This window comes from Malurus melanocephalus, unplaced genomic scaffold, assembly GCF_030028575.1.
Source record: "Malurus melanocephalus ecotype Western Australia unplaced genomic scaffold, MMel_1.1 scaffold_132, whole genome shotgun sequence".
NCBI classification, from domain to species: domain Eukaryota; kingdom Metazoa; phylum Chordata; class Aves; order Passeriformes; family Maluridae; genus Malurus; species Malurus melanocephalus.
Window position 1 is genome coordinate 1,796,396 of NW_026623364.1, and position 27,954 is coordinate 1,824,349.

The following is a 27,954-nucleotide window of genomic DNA, read 5'->3' on the forward strand; positions in this document are numbered from 1 at the left end:
CTGTGATCTGAATTCTGGGGAATAAGCACCATGACTTTGAAGTGGAGAGCACATCACCCCACTAGCAGTTTGCCAACTCTGCACTGTTTCTTTAGGCCTGACCCCCTGAACTGATTGTATGATGACTAATTCACATGCTAAGATTGCAGTATATCGGTATCACTAAACAGCCTGCATTTGTCATTAAGGGTTTCTTGTAAAAAGAAAGATGAAAGTGAGGTCTGTAATTTTATATGAGCAGCAGACTATGGTATAAGTACATTTAGAATATGGAACTCCTAGAAGAAATGCTCAGCTCCACATTTTAACTATTTGTTTTTAAATCAGCCTTTAAAGAAAAGAAAAAAAAAGGAAGAAAAAAATATTTTAAATTTAAATAAAGAGCAATGCCAAATCCTGTTCTAAGTTGGGGCCAAGTTATGAGAGAGGTTCAATTCACCTATTCTTGTGGGTAAAGAAGAGGAAATTTGGGGGACCTAATCTTGTTTTGAGGCGACAGAAGAAAAGTTTTATCAGCAGTTCAAGTACAAATAAAATACATGCATTAAACTAGTACAAAATCTTCAGGGGAACTATGCCCAATTTATATTCATGCAACTGGAAAAGGATTTTCATTTAGGTTTTGCAACTTTTCCAGAGCTCTGTAAACTCTTACGGTTTGTTTGTTTTGTAAAGAATTTGCTTCAGTAAAAGAAGCCTGCAATTCTGCATAAATTAAGTCGGACACATGCTAATCCCTGTAAATTTCTTGCCTGCTTGAGAAACACATGACCTCTGTAGGCCAAGTTTCTGGGGCTTTTGGGGACTGGCAAAACAATTTTWAAAAAAATTAAAGCGGGGTTTGAGGGGTAGGACACAAAAACTGAGTCAAGAACTGAGTGAGAAAAATCACACCAGTGAATTCTCAGTGACAGCTTTGGCTATACAGTGAATAAGGAATGCTGGACTTCACCTTGCCTCTTAAAACATTGCTTCAGCCCCCTTGGTTCTTGGATACACACTCATTATTTCCTAGAATTAAGATTTAAACTCATGTTAGCTATGCAGTACTGCCATCATCACAAATCTAAGCGGTTTCTCAACAAAAGGCACACAAAAATTTTTTTCTCCACCATTTTGACAGTCAGAGCCACATCAGCCTGAGCCTGGAAGATAAATCACTGTGGTCACACTGGGCCATGCTTGTCAGTAGGTGTGCTTCATCCCACAAGGATCTCACAAACCCAGAATCCTGGTCCAGTGAGCTCAATGCGACACATTCCCTTCCAAACATGCTGTRACACCCCAAAGTCACCATCCTTAGCAAAACTGGAACCAATTTCACCAGTTTCCATGTGATTGCTCACAGAGCTATCTCCACACCCCCTGGGGAAGGCTGATGTGCAAAGGAATGCTTATTTGGGGTCAGAACAGCCTCTTCCCTCTGCAGGGAAGGTTTAAGGGCTTTGCAGCCCCACTGCCCAGCTCCTTCCCTGCTGCTCAGGAGGAGCTGCTCCCTAAGGATCCCCAGAGCTCCCCTGGGCTGCCCTCCTGAAATTCCCTTGCCCAAACACACCTGCACCAGCAGGCAGGAGATGTGATCCCATCCCCATCAAAGGCAGATGCTCCTTCACCCTCCTGCTCATCTCCAGTTTTAACCTGGCTCTGTTTTAACTGAGGGTGTTCCTGGGTACTGCTCCTGCATCTCGTGTTCTGCTAGGTTACACAAACAAACACTGCTTTTAAAGCTGCTCTTTCTCTCCTTTTTTTTTTTTTTTTTTTTTTTTCACCCTCCCCCAAACAGTTAAAAGTACATAATGGTGCTTTGAACAAGATCCTAAAGAGCTATTTCCATAAAGTGGTCCAATTCTTTTTAGAGATGTGAGTACATGAAATTCTTCAAATGCAGGGGGACAATGAGTGAAGATTAAAAAGAAAGTAAAAGATTAAAAGGAAAAGACCATAAGAAAAACTCAAAGGGGGGGAAAAGATCAAAAAAGAGGATTAACCATGTTACTTGTTGTTTTTCAGAAATTAAAGAAGTATGGAGGATAAGGAATTTGTTTCCTTTTGGCCCTAGAAAAATGCCAATTATGGTAGCTAAATTGCCAGGATCACATATCAGTATGCTTTGGAAATGTGAGAAATGGATGGGAAATATAAACACAGGGCAATAGCTTACAGTTATGTTATGAATTAAGCCACAAAAATATCAAGATTTAGTCACTGAACAAGCTGCCAAAGTTAATCTTTCCTGATGAACTTGAGCAGAATCAGAATAGAAGTAACAGAACTGTAGTTTCACAGATCAAAATTTCCTTGTTCACTCATCTCTGCTATCTCTGGGTCCTCCCATGCCTGAAATTTCCACTAAAAATCAAAGGAAAGTGGGTGCACATGGGCATAAGGTTGACCTCCTTATCTATGCTGTGTATTCTTTTTAGGAGTATTTTTTTAATCTTTAGCAGTAAAAAAATTAACTACTCCAGGTTTCCTTTTGGGAAGAGAGCTTGTGATACTATCCACTCTAGTAGAGATTATATTTTTCTTTAGATAGGCGGTGGAGAAACTGCCTCCTTCCAGATCCTTTCAATATATGGCATTTATGCAGCCCCTTATGAACAAGGATTACAGAAGAAGGCAGGCAAGGACTTCTGCCACAAGCATGTGTGAACCCCAGAAATTCTTTAGCAGAATGGACTAGGTAATTTTAGTCACACCAGCCATCCTTACCGAGCCTCAGGGCAGTTTTGCTGTGCTTGGCTCTCAGTGAGCACCGTGTCCCTGTCCTGGGGTCAGCACCTGCCCAGGACAGCCTGGACACTGCCGGACTGGCAGGGATGTCCCTCCCGAGGCTGCATCCCTGCCTCAGCTCTGRCAGGCACAGTCTGGATCCTGAGTGGGTCAGAAAAATGCTCTGAAATCAATGCCAGGCTGAGGAGAGGGCTCACAGGAGCTGGCTGCCCTGGACGTGCAGTCACAGAGCAAATCCCCAGGAGATCCTATTCCCACCACACCCCATTGCTGCTCACACTGGATCCCCTGGGGATAACCCTGCCATGGCCCGGCGGCACCTGCAAAGGGACTGGGATTGAAATTTGCAGAATCCTCTGTGATCCAGGAGCCAGCTCCAGAAATGGGGATGGAGCAGGAAATGGAGAGGTGTTAACAGCCATTCCCAAAGGACAGACTGAGCTCTGCCATTCCCAAGGACAGACTGAGCTCTGCCATTCCCTCTGCCATTCCCAAGGGACAGACTGAGCTCTGCCATTCCCAAAGGATGGACTGAGCTCTGGTATTCCCAAAGGACAGACTGAGCTCTGCCATTCCCTCTGCCATTCCCAAAGGGCAGACTGAGCTCTGCCATTCCAAAGGGATGGACTGAGCTCTGCCCAAAGGCAGCACCTCTGCCATGTCTGGGAACACCTCTGCCGTGGCTGCTCCCCTCAGCCACACCTCGCTGACCCCACACACTCGAGCAAAATGCCCTTTTGGGGGTACTCAGGGGCACAGCAGCATCTTCCCTCCCACCCACCGTGCTCTTTCCCCAGGACAGCAGCGCCCATGTGGAAAACTCTATTGGGCTTTACCCTGAGCAGAAAAAATCCCTGGRGTTTCTCAGAGGATCCCCAGCACGGTCCTGCTGTCTCTCCACCCAGCCCCGGGGAAAGCTGTGCTGTTTCTGCTGCACATGGCATCGGGACAGCCTGGCACCAGGGACACCAGATGGCTTGCACACCACAGAGCCCCGTCCCGTCACCACAGCCCCGGTCGGGCACTGTCCCAGTGACATTCCCCAGTCCCAGCAGGGCAGAAGCTGCTCCTGGCAGTGGYTCTGTGCTCTCCTCATGGCTGTGTCCCCCCAGCTGGTGAGGGCCATGTTTTGGCTGCTCCCCAAGTGGCCCCCAWGGCCCCCATCATCCCCACCCCATGCCTGCCACGCTGTACCACACTCAGAAACCCTTCTGGGCTCTGAGGGAAAAGCTGAACTCTCCCTTAGCTGTTAACACACATTCATTATCCTCTTTTCCAGTCAGGCAGCCATTTCCCCCKGGTTTCAGCAGCAGTGAAGCAGTGATGGATGTGCCAATGTGGGAGTGCTCTCTTGGTGCAGGGTTGGAGTCCCTGGGGAGAGCAGGGGAGAGGGAAACTCCCCTGAGCTGATGGGGATCTGGGATAAAAGGTGAGTTTGGTGGGCACCTGTGGAGTGGTGGCATTCAGGGGTGTTGGAGAGCCACAGGGGAAAGGGAGACAAGGAGGAGAAGCCATGGCATTGAGGGAAATCAAGTGACACTGAGTGTTTCCCAGCACCTGCAGATTTCAGATGGGGACGGTGGGGAAAGGGCTCGGTCAAACGCTGCACCATGAACTCCACAGAGAGGACAGACCCTGTGAGGCTTCATGGCTCAGAATCAGCTGCTCTCTGCAAGCCACACCACCCCCAGCCCMAACAGACCCTTCCCCAGGATAAACATGGCCAAAATAGCATTTCAAAAACCTTGGGAGATTTGTGCCATTAGTGAATTATCCTAGTACTGACYACAGGGACACTCACAAAACAATAACTACAAAGAAATTGTTTTCATCCCTGAATTTGTGAATCATAAAATATCATGGGTTAAATGTGTAGAGCACCTGTAACAGGTACCTTCTAAAAGCTTCATTTTTATGAATATCTACACTTGAGGTCATTACAAATAAATGCATATCTATGGGGAGAAAAAAATGTTTGTGTAAATAAAACTGAGTTTGTGAGAAAAAAACATGGATGATTGTAGAGAAACATGAGAAGGACTGAGTCCATAATTGTGTGCAGCATAAGCGAAGATCCTCGTGTGAGTACTGGAAGGAGGGGAGTGCAGGGAGAAACAAGCAGCTTAACATTTGGTTATGGCCTAAGGGACAGACCCTGCTGAAGATGAAGACACCGAATGGTTAATAAAGCTTCTGAACTGTTTCCAATTCTCAGACAAGGAAGCAACAGTTCCGCTCTTACAGCAACTGCTCTTTCATATTTGTGTATTGAGCTGGCYTTATTAAATTATTCAGCAAAGGTCAAAGGTGATGTGTCTTCCTAGTTTTATTATGATTTTTCATGACATTGCCTGAGTGGCTGAATAGCAAACAGTGCATGTCAAAACACTGCAGTGCCCGAGCTGTCTGCAGCCACTGGGTTACTCTGTCAGTGGTTCTGAGGTGATATAAATGCACCAAGCAAAGATTTAAACTGARTTTGGACACCACAAAGTGCTGCTGGTGGGAGCTGTGGTGGCAAAASAGAGCCAAGCACCAGCACTATGGACACATCCTGATTTTGCAACCTGCTTGTRCAATAAATACCTGTAAGGTTTGGAACCTGAAAAACCTCTAACTGTAGCACTTTGCTCCCTGAGACCCATGAGAATTTCCCAGCCTGTGCTGAACTTCCCAGAATTGCTGGGAAAGAACAGGGAGTGAAAATCTGAAATCAATTGGCCTCGTACCTGCAATGACCACAGAAGTAGACTGCAAGTTTTATTATTTTACAATAGACAAATATCTTGAACAGATTCRAATCAACTTGTGTGATTCTATAAATAACCCTAGGGCTCTGTAGTTGCTCTAGGCAATATCCAGATGACATTGGAAAAGCCAAAATAAATTAAAAATGGGATATTCTAATCAAGGTTCAGGTTTTATTGCAATTAAGCAGAATATTGAAGTGAACAATACAAAGAAGTTTATAAATTCAAGCTGCTCCAGGTTTCTGATGGTCTCACTGATATTGCCTTAAGTTAATTTCTGCTTATTTCATTAAAAGGTACCTTCTAGTAATTCACTTTATTGACTTTAAGGCCAGAAGCCTTAAAGAGCAAATGAAAATGTTCATGGTTACCAACACAGAAATATGTATGCTTTACACATCAGCAGTGACCAGAGAGAATACATTTCTTATATGTATGAGAATATACCACAAAATTTAGACATAACAAATAATTTGCATGTAGTCTTCCATACTTCTGGGAAAATGCAAAGACATCCTTGCTACAAAAAAAAATATTAGTTGCATGTGTTAACTTGGAATGGGGTTTGGAATTCCAAAGCTAAGYAACTTTGTATTTTTTATTATATTTGGAGATATATGTTACAGACCTGTGGCCAGATTTTTTGTATTTGAATTTGCACAGACCTTACCTAGGGTTAAAAACCTAAGTCTAATATCACATATGTGCAGAAAYTGATTTCTGAGGACACAGAATCTGTTTGACAACCAGCTATTTTCAGTGAAGATTTGTAGATTCAGATAGGCATTTTCTGCCTTTCAAAACAGCTCAGAAAGATACACTTCAACACCAGTTGTTACTTGGRTAGAGACTTTTGAGCAATATTGAGTAGAAAACCCTGTGTGAATAATGGAGSAAAATGTTTATTTTTAGTTTGTATTCAAATGAGAACCACTGTAATATCTAGAGCAAAGAAAAGGATAATAGGTGTCATTAAAAATTGTTATTTTCCCAGCTCATTGATTAATGCYCAGATAAGGGAATAGCAGTACTTACTAAAGTGAGTATATGGCAAAATGGTATTGTGATGGGAGTAGAGGTTATTTCTAGATAAAGGAAGACTTAAAAGAAAATAATAAATTAAAAATCATAGTCACGCCACAAGGGAAAAAATATTTTTTCGTGAAAACCTGTCTCTCAAAAGTTACCAATTCTAATGAGATGACAGAGAGTTGGTAAAGCAGCTGTGGTTATTTCCATCTTGTAAAATATGCACACTCACACACACACAMAAAAGGAAAATAAGAGGAGGGACTCAGAGATCTGCCCTTTCTGCACTCATTAGTGAGGGGGTTTGGACTYCTATGCTGTGAGTACATTCTTCCCAGCTATTGTAAGGCTTTTCTGTCAAATGCAATATCCATGGCAGGCTCATTCCCCTTTGACTTTCTGAGTGTTCAGGACTCGTATTCCAGGAACACATGTGGTTCCCAAGAACCTCTTCAGTCTTGACAGTGATAACAAGAAGGGATCARCAGTATCCCGAGCTATCCTCATAGCTCTGTCAAAGATTTCTACAGCACACGATAACCCAAGAAAATGCTTAGTCCCTGTGCCCCAGGCTCCTCCCTTCCCCTGACAAGAGCTCATCCCAATTCCTGCTCGCATGGCTTGTCTGTGAGAAGACTGGGTGATTTTCATGGRATCATAGRAAGGTTTRGGTGRGAAGRGACCTTAAATATAACCCAGTTCCAACTCCTCTGCTATGGGTAGGGACACCTGCCTTTTCTACTGTCTTGTTTCCAGTGTTTCCTGCTCTGCTCTAACACAAAGTGCTTAGAGACCCTTGAAAAGAGGATGGAGCAGCCAAAATGACCTTTTTCTCACGTGAGGTTGGTAAAGCACCTCAGTGGGATTGAAGGGATTGGGAGGAATCACAGCTCTGCCCCACCCCACAGCTGCTGGAACAGAAAAGGAAGGTGGCATTTTCAATCTCCCTGTGACAAGGGTGCACTCCTCCTGGGAAGGAGCATTCATCACCCCATCCCAAACTGTCAGCAAGCAGGATTCTATCCAGTTGTTTACAGCAAAGGGATTGCAAGTGGGGAACAGAGGTTTACTCGGTCTCTGCAGCAAGCCCATGAGACAATTACCAAGGGCCAAGTCCTTGGAAGCAACATTGAGAAAAATCAGAAAAATTAGCAGTTTGGAGCAGGAAATGGGTGTTCATAAGAGAGTTATAAGGCTCACAGAAGTTAAAAAGTGTATCAGAGAAACGGAAACTGGAAAGGGAAAAAAAAATTTCCTTTCCCCATTTTTCAGCATTTTTCAAGAAATGCATTCATTCCTTTTCCAGTGGAARTGTGCTACATTTAAAAGACAAAAATAAAAATAAAATGCACATGGAAAAAAAATCTGAAATAAATTCAAGYYRTTACATACCATGCAAAATAATGAGGAAATTAAAATGTTCACCAATCCTAGGGTGCTAATAAAACTTACTCCATGCATTTTGAAGGCTCTTCCCCGTGTTTTAATCAGTTTATGTGTAGGCCTGTTAAAAAATTCTTGAGGTTTCTGAGGAAAAAAATATAATTCAGGATAGATACTACCCATAATAGATTACAAAGTTCCTGTATTGTCTGGAGCTATCCCAGTTGCCGTATTTGAGCTGGTTTTAGGCCTATGACATTTTCTTCTGAATTCATAACAAAGGGTTTTCTCTGGCTGGGAAGAGGTACCAACAACACCTGGAAAATGCATTATCTCACACTCATCATCACACACACACACACACACACACAGAGTTCATAGCACATTAGCAGTACGTGGGCACAGAGGCTGCCCAATACTCCCACAGCCCAGGATGTGTGCAGAATACACTCATATAATGAATACAATTTGCATCGAAGATAACATGGTTTATTTCTTCATGATATTCAGATTAAAATGTATCAATGTATTTAGCACAATACTACATTTTAGGACAAAATCATCAGTGCTTTGCAAGTCTTCATAATGTTTATTCATTATAAATAGTAAATATTTACTGAACTTTTTACATGAAAGACATTTGTTTTTTTGTTTTCTTTTTTGTGATTTTTTTTGTTTGGGTTTTTTCTTTTTTTTTTACAACACATGTTGTTGTAGAGGCTGCAACACAAAGATAATATTTCATTTTTCCATCACCCTTAAGACCATTGTGTGAACTAACCTCTGTACTGAACCTAGTCTAACTCACTACTTCATAGTCCTTAATGCTAAAAGGAATGTATTTGTGTTCTGCCTCCCTCTTTGTCCCAAGAAGAGAGAAATAAATAATCCCGCCTTCCATCGTCCTCTTCCTCTCAACATCACAAAACACAAATTTATTGACATTCTAAAATGTCACAATGCAAACTTCTTGTAAACCTTGGTTCCTATAATTATACTTTCTATATTGGATATCACTGTATAATTTAAACAAACGTGTCAAATACAGGTCCATCTGTGTCTATGACCTGTACACCACTAAAAAAAAATGTAAACGTAATAATTTCTTCGTATTGTTTCCTGAAGATGACTTTTAAATCATGATTAGCAAACTGGATTTCAGCAATCCAGCAGACTGCAACACCTCTGTATTTTATCGTCAGAATTATGCACTGCAAAAATAAAAGTACCTGCAAAAATATAGTTCTGATTCTATATCTATGACTTTGGATGATCCCAAAGCTTGTGTGAGGTACACAGTATTGCACATTGCTAGGCAGTTGTGAAAAATCAGTCGCATTGTTGGTGGGGATTTTGTCTCCCGTGTTTGTTTAGAAAGGTACAACACACTGGGAAAACACTTACAAAAAGGTAAAATCGGGGTTTCATGTTACACAAGACCTCCTCTCTTGGTAAAGCAAAACCTGTGAGTGACATTTAGGGACAAGGTGATTACAAAAGCGTGGTAAGGTAACCAATGAGTTGCTTGSGGAGTCTGTCACACATATTCAGCTTCCTATGGACGGGGATGTTTCCTCTTGATGACAATTTCCAGTGTGTACAGTGAGAGGTTCTCCCAACCTTRCTTCAGAAACTGAGCTGTTTGAAAGTTAGACTAAAGTCAGCACTGGATGTCAGATGAGTCAGAGTAMGCAGAGCTCAACTGCTCTAAGTTTAGTCTCAAAATGTTCCATTTGTCCCAATCAATGAACATTAATTTCAACAACAACTGAAAAATGGAATGTTTGCCAGGCTGTGATGTTAAATACTGCTCTGTTTTGTATACCCACTCATAATGAAGCATGTCACATTTATTCATTATTGCTTTTGGCCTTTGTCTTCTGTATAGCTTTGTCCAGCCTTCAAAAGTCTACTAAAAACTATGTCTGGAGAGAACATAACAAGCTTGTTTCTCTCAGTGGGACTGCCCCAGTTTAGGCTGCAGTGTGTCGAGAAGATCCCTCATATCCAAGCCTTGGAGTGACACCGGAAAACAAGACTAGCTTTAACTTGAAGTGGACAGTTCATTTATGCAATATCTGGCTTCAGATAATGAAAGGCACCTGCAAAAAAGCAAAAGAAGCTTTTTAAGTCATGCTGTGACAACCTCACAGCATGGGGCCATGCCAACTACAGGTTGACATTGTCATATTTAATACTGATATATCAAAGGAAAGGGACTAATATTTTTATTCCTAGGACAAGTTTGACAAAACTCTATGTATCTGGGATTATATACTGTAATGATTCTTGAGCTGACCTCATTAAGAACATGTGTTTCTAATAGTGGAATGCCAGCGGTTATTTCATTTTGGACAACCCTTATGTTTTACCTAATGGCAATCAGGTTTCATGTCTCAACAATTAATAACATCAAGATGTTGTTGACATCACTTAAGAAAATAATTATGCAGCAGAAATCCTGCTCGAACAATCAGCTATCTCACCAGTGCACACTTTGGGGAGAAGTAGCAGTGAGCCATTAGGATCTGTGCTCAGAATTCCCTTTCTTACAGACACAAAGCACAGGCTCTGATAGCTGAGTGTAGAGTAGCCCATCCCACTTTTCCCGTGTGCCAGTACTCACTTTGTCCATACTGTCCATACTGGTAGCCYGTGACGGGGTCCATGCTGTATCCCGTGGTGCTGTAGGTCGGTGGGCAGTAGGACTGGGATGTAGGCAGGCTGTCTAAGCTCTTCATGTGATCTAACCTCTGGCTGCAGCTGGCTGACACAGTGGTGGTGGGCTCCAGGCCCCCAGTTAGAGGGGACAGGGCATAATCAGTTTGGGGCTGGTGAGGCACGCCACCGTGGTTAGTCAAGAGTCCCATTACCTAAGAGGCAGAATAACAGAAAGAGTTAAAATACACGAAGAACCACATTTCTTACAGAACCACAGAAGTTCTCAAATCTATAATTTGATTTCCTAAACCAAGCAGACTTGATACTTGAACTGTCCTTTGAGTAGCTAATCCCAAGAGGAAGTAGATTTTGATTGCATCATCCACCAAAATAAAATCTAATGGCTTAACAAGCAATAAAAAGTGATACCAGAGCAAATAAAGAAAAAATATTTTTTAAAAATTTTATGGTTTTAGAGTGCCTGAACCCAGCCCCAGCTGGGAGTTCTGCAGATGTTTATTCCTTGAGGACTAAATCATAAGAGAACAAAAAGCAAGTAGTGGCTGTTCAGCTGTGCTGTCCTGCATGATCTACAAWCATAGAAAAGCTGTGAATAAGCTCACACAGTGTTCTTCTCCAAGATCAGCAATCAYTACAACAAAATCAGTTTGGAGCAGATCCCAGTAACACTACTGATGGARGTAATAAAGATGTTCTTGTAATCCAAGTATTCCTGATGTTCTGGGTGCTGGGAAAAGGGCAGAGTAGCTGTACCCCTGCTGCTGCATGCCCTCTCTGCTGGCCTGTAAAGAAATCAATGTGCAAGAGGAAAGTGCTGGTCATAGCACCAGTTATCAATTCCACCATCTGACTCAGAGGACACAGCAGAAAGGGTCAGCATTCCAGACCAACTTCAAGTCAGCTGTGACTTGGAGTCAGCTGTGATTTAAGCCAATTCTACAGGGACAATTTTGAAATCAGTAGTTGAAAAAGGGTTACTGGAAAAYACATGCTTGTCCCTATAAAAGCCCAGCCCTCTAGGCTATAATTTCCTGTAGAAGAGAAAGAAAAAAAAWTCAAAAAATCTACATTTCCAAGCATGAAACTACAGTGAAAAGTTCTTGTTGTGAAAAAATCCCTCCCACTAGAGGTTGGTGAACATTCCCTTTCCTGGCACACGCCTACAGCACACTTTGAAGATAAGTGTATGACTGAAATTTGCTTACTTTTGCTGGAATAAATTGCACTTGAGCCTGACAAGCACTCTGCAGCTTCTAATGGATGGATGACATACAACTTCTGCCAAAACTGCATATTGTGATAATTTACAGGCTGTTCTTGCTCCAAAAAGGCATTACAATTATCTAACATGTGCTATTTGATAATCATTTTGCTTTGCAGCAATTCTTGCCATAAACAGAAGACATTTTTTTTAAATTGGAATCTCTTTTGTAAAGACTGAATTAAACCCCATAAGACATATCTATTTCCTAAAGATCTGATGCTCCTCCTGGAAGTGTAGCTATTTTCCATCACAAACTAAAATGTATTATTATTGCAGAGAGCTTGTGGTTCCAGCTCTGMCTTGTTTTGGTTTCTGTTAGTTTGTTTTCTTTTTTAATAAATACATGAAATAAGATCCAGGYATCATGGGAAAGAAGATCTACCCAGTTTTTGTATGTCTAGGAAAAGAGCAAGAGGTACAGAGGGGTTCGAAAAGAGTCGTCCAGATACCTACATTAAAAATACAAAATATCTAAGGTGCATTTGATGCCAAGATATCTCACTGCAATAAGAAAAAGCTGAGAAAGTAGTTTTGTTACTGTGTACAGCACTGGAATATTCACTTCTGATTCACTAAGCAGAAAAGCATGCGCTTAACCAATGGTATTTTCTGAATGTTTCACAAACTGAGGCATTCATGCAAAAAGAAATTGCAAAACTTATGCAAAGACTTCATTTGAAATACTGATATACAAATTTTAAGTTATAAAAACAAGRTGATTTTGGCTTCAGGATGTAAGGTATTTTCTATTTAATTCAGCAAATATTTAAAATAACCAAAACCTATTAAAAGAACTTAGCGCTAATAATAAGCAACTCTAAAATCCCCACTGATTGAAAAATCTTGTTATCTGCACAGGGTTTTGTGCCAAAATTCACCAAAAGTTGAAATAATTGAAATCTCAAGTTTTGTTCTAAAAATTGGTTTCTGAAAACTATTAAAATTTCTACAATTTTAGCAAGTTTTTCTGTTYCAGAAATTACAAATATTTTTCTTATAACTTTGGAATTTGATATGGTCCAAAAACATAGTGTGCTGAATGACCTGACATTTCATCAGCAGGACACAGTATTAAAACCTATGTTCATTCACGTTATGTTAATCCGTGTCCTTTGAAAATAACACTAATAGAGTTAAAAGAAGAGAAAGATCCACAAAAAAACCCATGGCTTAACTTAAACATTTACATTGAAAATTACTACTTTGGCAAATATTTATGTTGGCAGGAGTACCATGGTTTTGACTACGGTTTAAAAYGCACAGGGGTTTATCAGCAATCTCAAGTGCACGACCCTTTCTGTTCCTGTGCAGGGCCAGTGTGACACCAATATTTGCAGGACTTCACCACGTTCTGTTCCAAGTTCAAGAGCAGGGAGAAGGGACTGGGCTGAGTTGATGTCACAGGGGAWCTCTGCCCCAGGGCTCTCACATCACACACTGCCTCTGCCAGCACTTTTCAGATCAATTTGGGTGAATAACTATTTTACCAACTGTGTATTGCAACTAGAGATTTTTTTCAGTTTAGTATTTTCACTAGAGTAAAGCCTGAGACAACACTATTATTTGGACTTTGCCAGCAAAAACAGTGAGGTCAAAAACTTTTGGATTAGAAGCTATTGTAAAATTAGGGCTTTGTCTTGAAATTGAAACTCAGATCCAGACAGAGTCTCAAACACCTCTCAGACTTCAGCAGCAACTATATTTGGATATTTATTTTCTTTGACAGACTAAAATTTGCGTTTGGTGAGATTTGCTTTAAATTTKTAAAATTTGAAGCACCATTTTATTAAGTGGATATGCACCTAGTAGATATTCTGGGGCAGAAATGACAGAGCTGCCWCTCTTGAGCTGGAGAAAACTGAAGTCTGAACAGTAACCAACTTCTCAGAAATATCTTCCTCTGAGGCCCTCAGAATCATCCTGCAGTTGATTAGTATCTAAATAATTAGATTTTTGGTCGTGTCTGTTTTGARAGCTCCAAGGGAAGTAGCCTCAGGGCAGAAGTCTTTGCTACGGTATGTGCCGTGACCTTCTCACCCATACAAGGAGTTACAGGAAGGGCATGGCTCACTTTCACCTAATCAATTAGAAATCCATTAATGGGCCATGTCTGCACAACTCAGCTTAGCAGTGCACAGGAGACACTCAAGGATCTGGATTTTGCAGCTCAGATATTCTGTGGGTATGAGGCAGTATAGTTCTAAGGAGGTAAACAGATATGATTGCTTTATAATAATTAAGGTGGAAAACAAATTTATTCAATCTCTATACCATCCACATTACTGCAAAACATATTCTTTCTTCTAAATCACTTTGGGAAAGCTAAATTAGTAATTCTCAGCCTCATTGACCCAGAATCCAAGGGCTGATCTAACACCTAGAATTAAAATGATGCAGTTACTATTTGAAATTTCTTTTTCAGAACTCCTAGAAATGCAAAAATAAAAATAAAATCAGATTAAGTTTTTGAACTGCATRTATTTTCTTCTCACCTTTAACAAAACACACACAAGGCATGTTGATGSACAGACTTTGTGCTTGTACAATAAAAAACAATATATGTAATTGATAAAATCATTCTATTCTGTTAGAAAATAAAGGTAAAATTAGGAATAAGTAAATTGAACTTCTGAAAAGTTTTCAGAGAACACATCTGAAGCAAGTATTCATTAGGACAAATCCTTTGCTGGTAGAATCAGCACAGAATCACCAGCTGAGGATGTGATCAAGAAAGAGATCTCGAGTAATAAAAGCCTTTAAAGACACCTACACAATGTCTTGTCCATTATCAGCTTTTAGAAAATACTTCTATTATCACCAAAATACAGGCCATTAAATTTAAAAAAAAAAAAAAAAAAAAATAACCAAAAAAAACCCAATAAAAACCCCACTAAATGTAATTTATGCCTGACTTAACGTCGAATATTTGCCTTCTATGTCTTGTAGTTAACCATGTCAGAAGGTGGTATATAATATTTAAAACATTAAGGGAAARCATTTCTTCTACCAATTACCAGCAGTAATAGTACATGGCTTAATATCTGAGAGCAATTTGCATCTTTCACCTAGCTTTTTGTTAGAATGAATCATTATATTGTATTTAAAANTCATTTGGTTGAAATGAAACATTCTGACTATTAAAGTGGTTGGTATTTTAGGAAGACCTACCATAGGCACAATAAAATTCTCATATGTTTTAATTCATTTACGCATGCCTGTGTTTAATATGCTTTGTGACCATKGCTGCAATTAATATGATTTATGAGAAAAGAACATGTGCAATATTTTTTGGGTACAGTGATACTATTTTTCCCCTCCTGTGAACGAAAGATTTAATGAAACAGCTAAAGGAAAATGGTTGGCAGTTAACATATTAAGTTGAACTGACAGAATCATGAGTAAACTTTAGCACAGTTAATGATATCCTCTTATCTGACCCTGACACATTTGCAGCATGTAATTTACAGAAGCTCTGTCCAGGGAATCTTGACAAATGCTCCTAACGATGTCAGGGCAMTGTTCCATTCTAATGTAAAACAGATGTGGGTCAGATACCCTCATTCATCACTAACACTRAAAATTTCAAACTCCTTCCGAGATGAATGGCATTACCTGCTGTTAACTCTCTTCACTGCAGAGAAATTTCTCAAAAAACAAAATATTGCATTAGAAAGAACACAAAAAGGATTGGTATCAAGTGTTCTAATCAGAGATTTTAGACAAAGTGAATTAGCTACRTGGGTCTATACCTATAGGATCCTAGAACCATGTTGCTGATTCATTTTATATTTGTGGATATTTCTGATGAATATAAGAAACTCGACAGAAAACATTTTTTGCCAGATGGTGAGMTCTGGCAACCACACACTTGGTTGATGAAAATAAGAGCAAATGCAGACCTCTGGACATTGATGCTCTGACCCTATGCATCTTCATATCAAATGAGACCAGGTATCACTGATATTTACACTGGAATTAGAGAAGGTGCACTGGTGCATGTTTAGGATAATTAAGAGGATAATTTGATTCTTTCATGAAAAACATTTTTACCTACAAAGGATTACCAGCGTTCAAAACATTATTACAGTCACAAAACTCATGTCTTTTTTAAGGTGYTAGATCAAGAATCACAGAGCTTGGTAACACCACCAAAATAATCCTAAGATGAGCTAATTCATATAACTCCTGGTTATATGAAGAGCAACCAAAGATGACTGAAAAGGTAAAACAAAGATGAACATATAATCTATATATAAGTATATAAAATTAAACAGCTCACAACTTTTTCTGGCAGTCTCAGAGATTGCAGGCACATGACTTTAAATGCTCAGCTATGACAATATTGCTTAAAAGAATTCATATCAAGCCCGAATTTGGGATTAGGTTGCTCTCTGCCTGTGAACTCTCCTCCTCCCACCTTCTATTCAGCCCTGGACACAAAAGAAGGATCTGGCCATTATGAACACCAGTCCAGCTGTCACTAGCTGAGCTCTCACACACCTTCCCCTCAACAACTGGGATATATGGATTTKCTATGCCTGAGAGCAAAACAAACCAAAAGAGAAAAGTTAAGGGAACCATTCAAAAATGTGCAGTCACCTGTATATTGTTTCTCCTGTATTAATGTATATATGTTWTATTATCTATAAATGTATATTTGCATTATTTAAAAAAGTTAGAATATTTACAAACAAAACCCATTTCTTATTTTGCACAGTGGCTTACAAAACTATTGAATCTCATCTATTTTACCCACAGAAACAAAAAATACTTTAATCCATTGGCTGAACTTCTGTTTTTAAACTTAAAAAAAAAAGAACAAAACTTTGTGTTCAAGAAAATTATATCATGTGAATTAACTTTTTTGCAGTGAAATCCATGACCTGTCTCATGTTCTTGAGTCACTAAGCAAAGAACTCTCAAAGCCAAGTGCATTGTGACAAAGATCATGAGCTTCTCATTGCTGTGGGACTTGACCCAGATGAAATGTTTCTGTGAGCAACCAGTTCAAAGTAATCCAACAGAAGGAATAAGGGAAAGTAAAATGAATTAATAGTTGCTTTTTTTTCCCTGCTCTTGTCCCTCTTAATGAGGGAATGAAAGCTTTTAGCCCCTGGTTCCTGTGCCTCCCTTACAGAGTTAACAAGACAATATGAACATATCTAACTGATTCGACAGCTGCCATCAGTTCCATACTTCAGGTTAATGAAAACCAAGTGCTCTCAAAGACTTAAGAGAAGCCCATTGCCTAAGATCTATCTCACCAAAAGGAGTTACAGGGTAACTCTTAAACTCACGCGGTGAAATGTTTTGACAGTAGAAGAAAGAAACCTTGAAACAGCTTGCATCCTTACTACTGTTCATGGAAAAGCTTGGGATTTTCTTATCAAGATTATTCCTGAGCTCCAGGTAATGGCATGAAACTGCAAACTTTGTTAGAGACTGTTATGATCTCCTACACAGCCCATTCAATATTCAATCCACTTCCCATTTGAAAGCTGAAGCTTTTAAAACTACTGGTTTGATTCAATTATAGGGGGAAAAGGCAAGGAAGAAGAAAGAGTAGAACTGAGAAYTTTTCTAGAGGACAAGGAGTGAAAAAATGTGCCTAGCAGGAGACAGGTTACACACRTTTGCTCTTTTCCCAGTGAAACCCTAACATTGTAGTACTGTTTAAACCTGGCTTATCCTACAGGTTAAATACAGGAAGCACACGGCCTTGTGGGCAGCAACTCAAGCAGAGTATTGCTGCTCCATCTGAATCCACAGCAGCCAGAACAGCCCTCTCCAAGCTGCTTGACCTGTGTAGGGCAAATGCTAATGCTCTGACACTAATGAAAAGCACATGACGAGATCAGGGGATGCTGATGTACACCGGAAAAGTCTTTTTCCTTATCTTACACGAAGCAGTTCAAAATATTGATATCCTGTCTTTAAAACAATCTGCTCTTTACTAAGGCCATCCACCTGCAGTTGTGAGACAAGTGCTTCTGCAGTCACTGCTCTGCTTCACACCCAAGAGCCATTAATCATRAAGTGCCATGCCAATCCAAAAGCATGCCTAAGTCCTGTATACATATATTAACGTTCAGATATGCTATCCCCTCATAATTCTGAGTTAACAAACATTTGTTAAAAGAATATGCACTGAGAACTAAAACCTAATTTGAAAAGGAAACACAATATTCCCATAAACGTATGCATGAGAGGCAAGAAGCTGCATAATAGGCATAGAAAACATAAAAATATGCAATTTACATATATTACACACTAATAATCTCTTTTCTGACATTATATTWAAAGAGCTCTGCCTGAGATGGCAAGCTTGCAGTTGAGTTGCTTTTTCATGAAATACAAACAAGGACACTCGAGGCTGCCGGCTCCCCAAGAAATTAATCTCTGACTTTTTTCCAGCAAAAGTCAATCCATTGYATGTCTGCAAGACAGAGGATCTCTMCWAATATCCAGGTAGTAATGAATAAACCAGATGAGCRAGGAGAATTATGAGTCATCTGAAGGATATCTGCAGATCTTATCTTGACGTTAAAAAGTTCCAGGTATTAACAAGGTGGAACTCCTTCTGTTCTCTTGCATTTTTAAAGATTAACAACTTTTTAATATCCAGCTTGCAAGACAGGGATGAAATGGAGCATTCTGCTTCATGGAACTGAGACATACCGTCCCCTCTAAACCCCAGATTCAAGCATAACACAATAAAAATAAAATTACATCACCCTAGGTGCCTCTGCTTGTCCTCTGCCTTCACCAGTTCTTGCCTTAAACAGCATATTTGTCAATCATATTCAAGAAAAAAGTTAGGATGGAACCATTCTAAATAGAAAATAAAGCTTTCCTGTGGGTCTGTGTGTCAGACCCTCATTTGCAATAAATGGATATCRAATGAGAGAACGAGGTTTAAGTCGGCTAACAATATGATCTTGTGAATCTCAGTATCAGATTTTGTTCTGCATGTTCTAAGGGTGAGGATTGTTTTAAATCACGAAATACTATCCAGGCTTCAGACAAAGCTCCCCTTCCCCCTCACCGCTACAGTCTGCAAATTCAGCTTTAGACTCAGTTTGTCCAGAGCACTTGCCTGCAAGAGACACATGGATGGGTGGAAACATTATGTTAATTRCTCACACACCCAGATTTATTGTGGTCAAAAATCCACTAGCTAGAAAATAGACCTTCTTTCTTTCTCATCTAAATTCCATGCACACAGACAGGGCAATGCAGCATGCCCACTCAGCAGGAAAACTCCTGTTTCCCTTTTTCATGAAACCCCAAATGCAGAATTAGCTTTCAGCTTTACCTTACCTTGGCCCCTCTTTCAGCACCTCAGGAAGAGCCCTGAGGAAATGTGGAGAGGGGACGCACAGTGACACACCCCACAGCTAAGGGACATTTCACACATTAACATAGTGACCAGCAGCTAAAGCTCCTTTGGGCATCAAGAGTTTCATAGGTTTTCTACAATCCCACAATTTGTTGCACATAATTTGCATGTTTGAGGCTCTATTACTCCATTATATAAACACAAAGTCTGAATACATCTCTAYATTTTATACATGTCTCTAACTCTTTGTTTAGGCACCAAAACTGACACAGAGTTGTTGGTAACACCACATGAATTTAGGTCTGGGTTTTTCATTTGTTAGCTTGATGGAAAGATTTTTAACAGCTGTTGAAGGTAACAATTCTGTTGCCAAGAAGCTGGTCCAAATCTAAATGGATATAAATAATCTCTATGCACTGAACAATGAAAGCACGATGTCAGCTTTAGAGGGATCRGCATCCTCCTAAACCTGTGGGAAGAGGTGCTGGACATAGCCAGGAGCTCTAAACACTGGGTTAGAGAAAGGTTTCAAAAGTCTAAGAAAAAAAAAAAAATAAACAACAGAGGTCTCATGCTGTAAAAGACAGGGCCAGGTGTAAAAAAGCAAAAGATATCCTTTTGATTACATCAAACCTCAAATCAGCAAGACTTTAGTAGGAGGAAAGCTGGCCTCACTTTTTTGTCCCATTTTGCCCAGCTATCACAAGATTTCTTTACTGTTGTGCTCCACTTCTRTATCACACACAATAAAAGCTTTGTGAAAAGGGGGGGGAAAAGATCACATTTTCCATAGCCAGAACCAACATATATTTAAACTGACACTAACAGCTAGTTTTTATGGATTAACACTGAAAACCAGATAGATAATTATGTCAAAAAATGTGKAAGTCTTGCACACTATGGAACTAGCCATTAAAAAAAAAAAGGAAGCAGCTAATATAATGTCATGGATTTTGTTGGAGTTTGCATTTAGAAATCAGAATTCTTTCAAACAAAATCTATTCAAGTCTTGTTGGAAGTACATCCGTTTGTTTTTCTGTTGGTATTTTTTTCCTGAGGTTTCAAGCCATAAAGTTTTGTACCCCACTCTTATGCTATAGGAATCTGCGAATCTTAATTACATTTACCGTTACAAAAAAAGGGTTTATGAACTTTTGCCTTTGGGCAAAAATGTTTATTTCATTGCCTTTGTTATTCATTCTTTTCAACTCCAGTGCCTTTGAACTTTTCAGCTGCACAGAGTTATCACCGTTGCACAGGAACCAGGAACTGTACTCCCGAGATGCAAACCACAAGTTGAAGAAAACGAAGGAGGCAAAGATATACGAGTCGTTATTTTGGCCACCCTTTGTGCCATTAAAATCTCATTTTCTGCCTATTAGAATGCCCTCTCCCTGCTCAGGCAGTGGTGATAGTCAGTGATTAGTGTGTAATTGAGTATAATTGTCTTTTCACTTTTCATTTGTGTCATTCTGAGCTTCTCTCTGTTTTTCTAACCACTGAGAGGAAAAAAGGGTAGAAAGCAGATAAAGCTGTTAAAACTCTCACTTTCAGCCCTGAAGAGATTCCTGATTGTAATTATAGATTGCATCCTCTTTGTGACTCCTCAGAATTTAGTGGACATCCCTTTCCAAGCACCTGGGCAAAGCTCTTGCTAATAAAATAAACTAGCATCTCTTCAAGCTCTAACTAATAATGTCAGCTTCAGACAGATGCCGTGTGTAGGAAAATTTAACCAATCTTTTGACACTCAATTATCAAGGCAATTTATTAACATGATTTCCTTAAAAGAGCTCACGCAAATTAGAAAAACAATTATGGTATTCATGCATTTTTATATTGCCAAAGAGCAGTAATACTCCTAATTTATGTATTTATAACTCGATTACAGCTCATCTCAATGCACATTTCTCAGTCCTTGGAATTCTCCTCATACAACTTGCCCATAATTTTCCTGGACCACTTGGTAAAATCTTGATGAGGTTATTTTAAAGAGCTATTTTATTCAGTGAAAAAAATACAAGATCTACTTTCTGTGCCTAGCCATGGATCTTCAGAAGAGCAGCACATTACAAATGCTTGACAACTGAATGCAAAAATGAAGTCTGCATGATTCCATTATAAAWCAGTTGAAATTAAAWATAAGCTATGACTCTTGATTCAGCCAGTAGGAGGGAAAAATATTTAAAAAAAAAAAAAAAAAAGGAAACTAGCAAACTGAAATCATGTGGCTTATATAAAGAATACATTATGGTTTAAATTTGGCAATTCATTATACTGTGGCCTGAGGGAATAGACTCTTTGGTTCTGGTATACAGCAAATCCTCTGTCTGAAAACACAGGACTGACCTGAGGTGAGAGGCCATTGCCAATGGCAGGGTTCATGGGATTGGAGGGCCCGGACGGAGGCACAAAGCTGTCTGTATAGCTGGAAAATCCATGCCTGGTGCTGGGGAGGCAATAGGCAGAGCTGCTCTCTGGGTTCGAAGGGAGGCTGCTTTGGTGTACGGTGCTGGGAGGGAGAGGCTGAGGTCTGTGGACGGTACTGCTCGGATCAGACACGGCTGCAAGCACAAGAAACATGCTGATATGTTTTCCTCCTTCATTTCTGGCATAACAAGTTCATTATGTGAACATCAGCTTAAGAAAACTGCATCAGAATCTGCATCGAAATACTGGTTAAGTAGAAATGTAAAGCTATAGTATTGATGGATATTTAACCAGCCTGGGAGTTTACACAAAAATTCTTAAGCAGACTGTAAACATCATAAAAACAGACATGCGGTTTTCAGACAACCCTTAGTGAGCACTGTCAGCAAATTTTCTTATATGTGTATATATATATAAAAACAAAAGAAAATACTTATTTACTTGTAAGACTAGTGACAGTCTTTCCCCTCCTGGCCACAGCAGGGAAATCCCACCACGGTTTGTAGCAAGAAGCCCTGGGCTTTGAAAAATTCCCTCAATTAGAACATGCTCCAAGAGTTAGGATCCAAATCTCAAGGAGGAAGCAGTAAAAGCACAGTAACCTGTTTTACAAAATTTTACCTATAGGGTTTTCATTTAATAGTAAAGTCTAGCGTAGCTTAGATTTGAGGATTTGCTCCCTCCCTCCTGAAATCCATCAAAGTTCACAGAATTTCTGATAACATTGAGACAAATTTTTCCCCTACTGAGAGTGGCTACGGTCTGATGTGAAACAAGGTGGTCTGAATAGCTGCTTTGTCCACCATCAGATAAATATTCAGAGTATTTACAGAAGTTCCAATGCTCCATCACTGATAGTCACAATGAGGACAGAGTGCACCTGCCTTCTCTGCACCACACCAGGTACTCCCAGCGAAGCAGGCCAATGCAGTGAAAGGACAGGGATGAGTGTACATCACTCTACCAAAGCTGCACATCTGCTGTGCAGGAGGTGATTATTTCTCTAGAGAGCACCCTTCTCATGGAAGCACCCCTATCTTGCAGTTCTTACGTGCTTCAAATAAGCAGGCTTGAGGGGTCCTCCCTGAGCCAGCCCCTAAATTAGCCAACAGAAAGGAAAGTATTTCTACAATGGATGAACACTGGAAACCCCCCAATAACACTATTTTGACCAAGTACCTGTTGGCTACTGTACCTTGCGGTATGGAGGTGGGTTGGTAGGAGGGCTCAGAGAGCTGGTACGTTGGCAAAGTTGGCATGGCACTGGGTGGGAATCCTCCAGGGATCAGGTGGTTGAAAGCCATCAGTTGGTTGGCTCCTGCCTGTTTCCTCCATCTGGCACGACGATTGCTAAACCAGACCTGCAAATGTTTTAAATATGAACATTTGATTTTTGCACATTTAATACAGATGTATCAGGAATAACGGCTTTGTATTTCAAACGGCTGTGTTTGAGATGAGAAATGCAGAAGATGCACACTGAGCTCAGTGCTCCTAGGCAAGAACGGTGCCCTTCCAAAGGCACACACTTCCATGGTTCAACAGAAGTGACATGGGAATTCTGATCCCTGGTTTCCTCTCAAATACAGACTCTCCCAAGAAAAAAAAGCTGGTTATTCTTTCAAGCTTTAGTGTTTTAAATCACTATCATTACTGTGCCAGGTTTAATGAGAAAGGGGAAACCTCTCCATTTAATCTAAGTGCCAGCCAAATCTCTTTAGTCTGTACTGAATATTCTATATATTTAATTTGCTGACAAGTTAGTGGCATCACTTAAAGCAATGTTAGAAGGTGCGTGTACTCACTACATTACAGTAATGACCAACAGAACTTTAGGCATTTAATTAGAAAAATACAAGCCCTGTGTACAAAATACATAAATCCCTCCCAGCAAGTTTTCATGCGTCCACATATGTACAAAACAAAACATCTCTTAATAAACTTATAACAGTAGGTCAGAACTTCAGTACTAGATTTGCATTTCAGAACCACTTTGAAATCCGTTCCCAGGACAGCACACCAACCAGATGGGGTTTGGATTAGTAGGACATTTTGACTATAAATCTGCCTTTCTTCACGTCATTCTCAGTTCATGTTTTAATTTTTACAAGTATTGGATGGCTCTTTCTACCTCCAAGACAGGAAGAGGCAAGACACCACAAATGCAGACGTAAATAGGAGTAGCAAAACACATTTGTTAATTTTGATATTATAGCAGTTCCACACATCACAAATTGGAAAGGCAAGGAGTCAGTGCAGGGGTGCCTGGAGCAGGAGGCAGTGCCTTTTTACAGGGTCAGAATAGGCTCCTGATTACAGCTCTCAGGTCCATGAGAGAACACACAGAGGAAGAATGGTTCTTTAAGGTAACAGAGACTGCACACATTTCTAAACAAGCAGCCAGTTGCTCATAATCCTACACCCTGAAGCAGCTGCGACACTCATCTATAAATACAATCAGTTAGATAAGACATCAGCTGAGTGTTAACATCTGATAAAGTAGATCTGCACAGCCTCTAAGGCAGCCTGGCCTAAAAGCCACTAAAGGCACCTTAGCTGATGAGCCACGGATAGATGTATTTGTATAAATAAGTTGGGGATCAGATCTGTGACCCTTCCTGCAAGTAGGCCGTGCTGGCTCACAAATCAGCCATCACAGACTGGGATTTTTAGTGTAACACCATCTACACATCATGAGTGGCTCTCACATAAGAAGGTAACAGCATTTTGGGCTACACTGTGTGCTTCTCCTCTGCTTGCTATTTCATGACAGGAGTAGTGGGACTCACTGGGCCATCTGGTTTCTGACACAGGCCATCTGTCACCACATAGTTTGTTCTGACTTCATCCTCTTTTCAGAATGAGATACTCAGTTCACACAGCTGCCTCCCCCTTTGGCCACATCATCTACTCCTCAATTATACACTCCCACTCCAGTTTAAGATATAAGACAGAGGSATGGGTGGAGCCTCTGTTTTATGTCACAAATCCTTCCCCTGTTTTTTTGCTGTACATAMCAACCCCCTCTCTGTCACCACACGAACCATTTCTGAAAGCAGCTGGCAGGGACAAGGCACCGGGGTGGAGATGCAAAACCTGCAATGAGCAGTAGTTGAGGATGGGTCTAGACTCAGCCTGTAGAGCAAGAAAGAGACCTTGCTAAAGATCCAAAGAGCACTTAGGAAGGATAATGGAGGTCAAGGAGTGATCAGGGAACAGCAAACGCTTGTTGTAATTAGTTGACCCAGGTCATTAACTGCAGCTTAATTCCTTGACACTCTCCCTTCTTCAGGTCAAGAGGGTTATCTGATGATCTGCAAATGCTTTGGGAACACAAACCGAACTACACTATGTGAATGGATTTCACTCGGGAAAATGAGGTAACAAGATTTTGCTTCCTCTAGAGACAAACATTTGCCTTCAGACTCCAGATCTTTATTAAAATGAGTCAGATCCCAAACTTTAATTCCATAGTAAGCAATTTACATAAATGCCAAGTTTTAAATTTTTATTTACAGACAGATTTTGGCTCATTTTGTAGACTTGATTTTTTTTCCAGAACTGCAGGTACGTATCAGACTTCCCTGAAAGGGACACACTCAAAAGTATAAAAGTCTGCAGCAGCCACACRATGAACATCCTTGTGCAGAGCTTTGTTGCCATCCGGAGCCCCGTTATATTAAATGGGACTCTGCAGGGGTGCAAAAACCTGCCTGGGATGTGCAGAAACAYGGCTTTTTATTTCCACCTCAGTCCTATGGGACTGGGATGTGCTAAATGAGCACTACTTGACTGGCACCTATGTCACATGGCACTGGCACAGTCCTCTGGCACTGGCTTCTTACTTTCCCCGGGTGGCAGGAAGGCAGATGGCATCTGACTAGCTCTGAGTTAGTCCAAAATCAACTCACCAAAACCCCTTGAATAAATTCAAAACTGCAGAGCAAGCATTATTGCCACTAATAGCACACAAGCTCATTGCTACAGAGTGGTGGAGGCACACAAGAAAACAAAAATAAAAAAGCCACCAAATCAAGAAAAAGTTACTAAAAATTAAATAACTGAAACCTAAATAACTCAAACCTAAATATATTGTTTTAAGTTTATATAATGCTTATTAAAATTAGTCAAACCCCAAGTTATGTGCTATGTTAACTGAAATTATTGGGGTACTTTAATAATAACATTTCACTTAKATTACTGTCAGCTGCCTTGATCTATTCTCAAAAGTCCAAGTTTTTTTTTTATTTCTTAAATCCTCACATATCATGAAAAATCTGTGTACACCTAAAGAAACACTGTGGTACATTGTGTACACCAAAAGAAATCTTGAAAAATTTTGTTAATCTCCAGCCAAGACTTAAAAATAAATTCATTCACCACAAGCCAGGGCGTCTGCTTAGAAACATATTGTAAACACCTGTGGAAATATTTTCTTTTGTTTGTACATTTCCAAYATGATTTAAATGCAATGTCCCCTTATGTGCAACAGATTTCAACTTCCRCCAGTATGACAAAATCTTCATCTTACGAGTGGCCTTTTCAAATCCAGCAGATCCCCATAGGATGCTCCTGTTGCCCCACAACCTACTTGTGAGGGGCACACAATCACCACCTGGATGCAGGGATGCTCCAAGCAGAAAGCAGCTCCTGCAGAAGATCCCATCCCAGAGGTGTCATCCTATGAGAAAGTGTCACCCTGCAGTGGGCACAACAGAAAATAAACTCTAAACTATCCAAAGAGGAAACATAACTTGGCTGAGGGACCCAAGCACTTAAAAATGATGTCTGCACAGAAGCCAAGTCACACTCATTTTAGTGAGGCTTGGACGCCTCAGTTCCTATGTCACTTTCAAAGATGGAATGTAAATTATCCAGATGATTTGGAARCAAACTTTAATCCCAATGTCTGGCCAAAATTTATATCTCGAAAACAGAACTGAAGAGGATAAAATATAGAACAAAAGGAGAAAGAAGTAGSTCTTTAAGTAGTGGAGACTCCAGTTTTTCAAGCACTGGGACTGGACTGACCCAAAAAGAAATCACTCTGTGACAGAACATAAAATGTRTTTTGCACCAACGTAAAATGGATAAGGTGAATTGATAGGTTTCTTCCATCTCTATTTCCTGATATTTAGATCCTGCCTCTTATTATCATTTTTTTAAGCAGTTTGCAAGTGATCATGCCAATATCTTATTTTGTTGATCTCGACAGGATGTTCTTTGAAAGATGGTTTATTCACTTGGGAACACACTAGTGTAATTAGCCTTGACATTTCGACAGTCTGATCATAAACACAGAGTACTCTATGTGCTTTTAAGGCAAAAAGATCTCTGATTCACCAGGGCAAAACATTCAAGATGTGAATGTTGCAAAAAAACCCGTGGATATTTTGTTATACAAAGTCCTGACCATTGCAAGCACGAGTGCCAGAAACACACACAGTCAAAAGACTGATTTATTGTTAACGGCACTTCTAATTTTAGATGGATTTAGGTGGGGGGAGGGARGGGTTGGTTTGGTTTTTCCTCATGATATTTTTCATGGTAACTGCCTCCCCCACCCTACTATTCCCCACCTCTCYCTTCCCACAAAATTCACATGTTCAAAACAAAGTCTGACCATCCTGGAAGCGGGAGTCCTTGGCGGATGTTCCACCAGCGAAAGAATGTGGGCCGTGCCAGAAGCAGCAGGGGTGCCTTGGGAAGAGGGGAGGCTGGAGAAGGAAACTGCAAACAAAGCTGAGCTGCACTAGCCTGAGCCATTACCCTTGCAAAACAGCAGCGTGGCTTCTACAGACACCCTCAGCGTCTGCTCCTGCAGTCCCCATGGATGCCAGACCTCTCTTACCTCAGCAGCCTTTCAAGGTTGTGCACAGAAAAAAAAGTATTTTATCCTCCCTTTTATTTTGTTGCAATAGGGTGAGGTTCCATCCTGGCTCACTGTGGTATCAATACCATGAGCTCCAGGAAGAGCACTGCCAGGGACCAGCCACAGGAAGAAGAGTAGAAACAGAATTGCTTTTTAGCACAACTAGATCATAAATCAGCTTCACTGTGACATCTGCACGCCCCCAGCCTCACAGGAACAAGGTCCACTGCATACAGATGCACACCATGTTCCCTCACAGCATCCCAAAGCTGTTCCCAAAGCCTGCTGAGAGCAACCTGCCATGGCCACAGTGGGAATGGCACAAGGCTGAAGGTTCCTTACCAAAGGCTGCTCTTTTAGGGGGTGGGAAGTGATGCTGTTTAGGGTACAAGTCATCAATGTGCTGAAAACCAGAGTTCTTTGAAAACATACTAGAAAGGGAGTGGGGGGGATTAAAAAGAAAAATATACCA

The 27,954-nt window shown here is 40.4% G+C and overlaps 1 protein-coding gene across 4 annotated transcripts in view; it reads right to left on the minus strand.

Annotated features, from left to right (window-relative positions):
* Positions 1 to 8,373: 8,373 nt before the first annotated feature.
* PAX3 (paired box 3) overlaps positions 8,374 to 27,954 on the minus strand; it is a 75,235-nt gene continuing 55,654 nt past the window's right edge. For all 4 annotated transcript variants that reach the window (XM_057370775.1, XM_057370773.1, XM_057370774.1 and 1 more), the window contains exons 6-9: positions 22,806 to 22,971; positions 21,530 to 21,744; positions 10,522 to 10,768; positions 8,374 to 9,997 (exon numbers count right to left, since the gene is read on the minus strand). In XM_057370775.1, the coding sequence (XP_057226758.1) occupies positions 9,963 to 9,997; positions 10,522 to 10,768; positions 21,530 to 21,744; positions 22,806 to 22,971 (663 nt within the window). In that variant the 3' untranslated portion in view covers positions 8,374 to 9,962. The remainder of the gene's footprint in view (positions 9,998 to 10,521; positions 10,769 to 21,529; positions 21,745 to 22,805; positions 22,972 to 27,954) is intronic.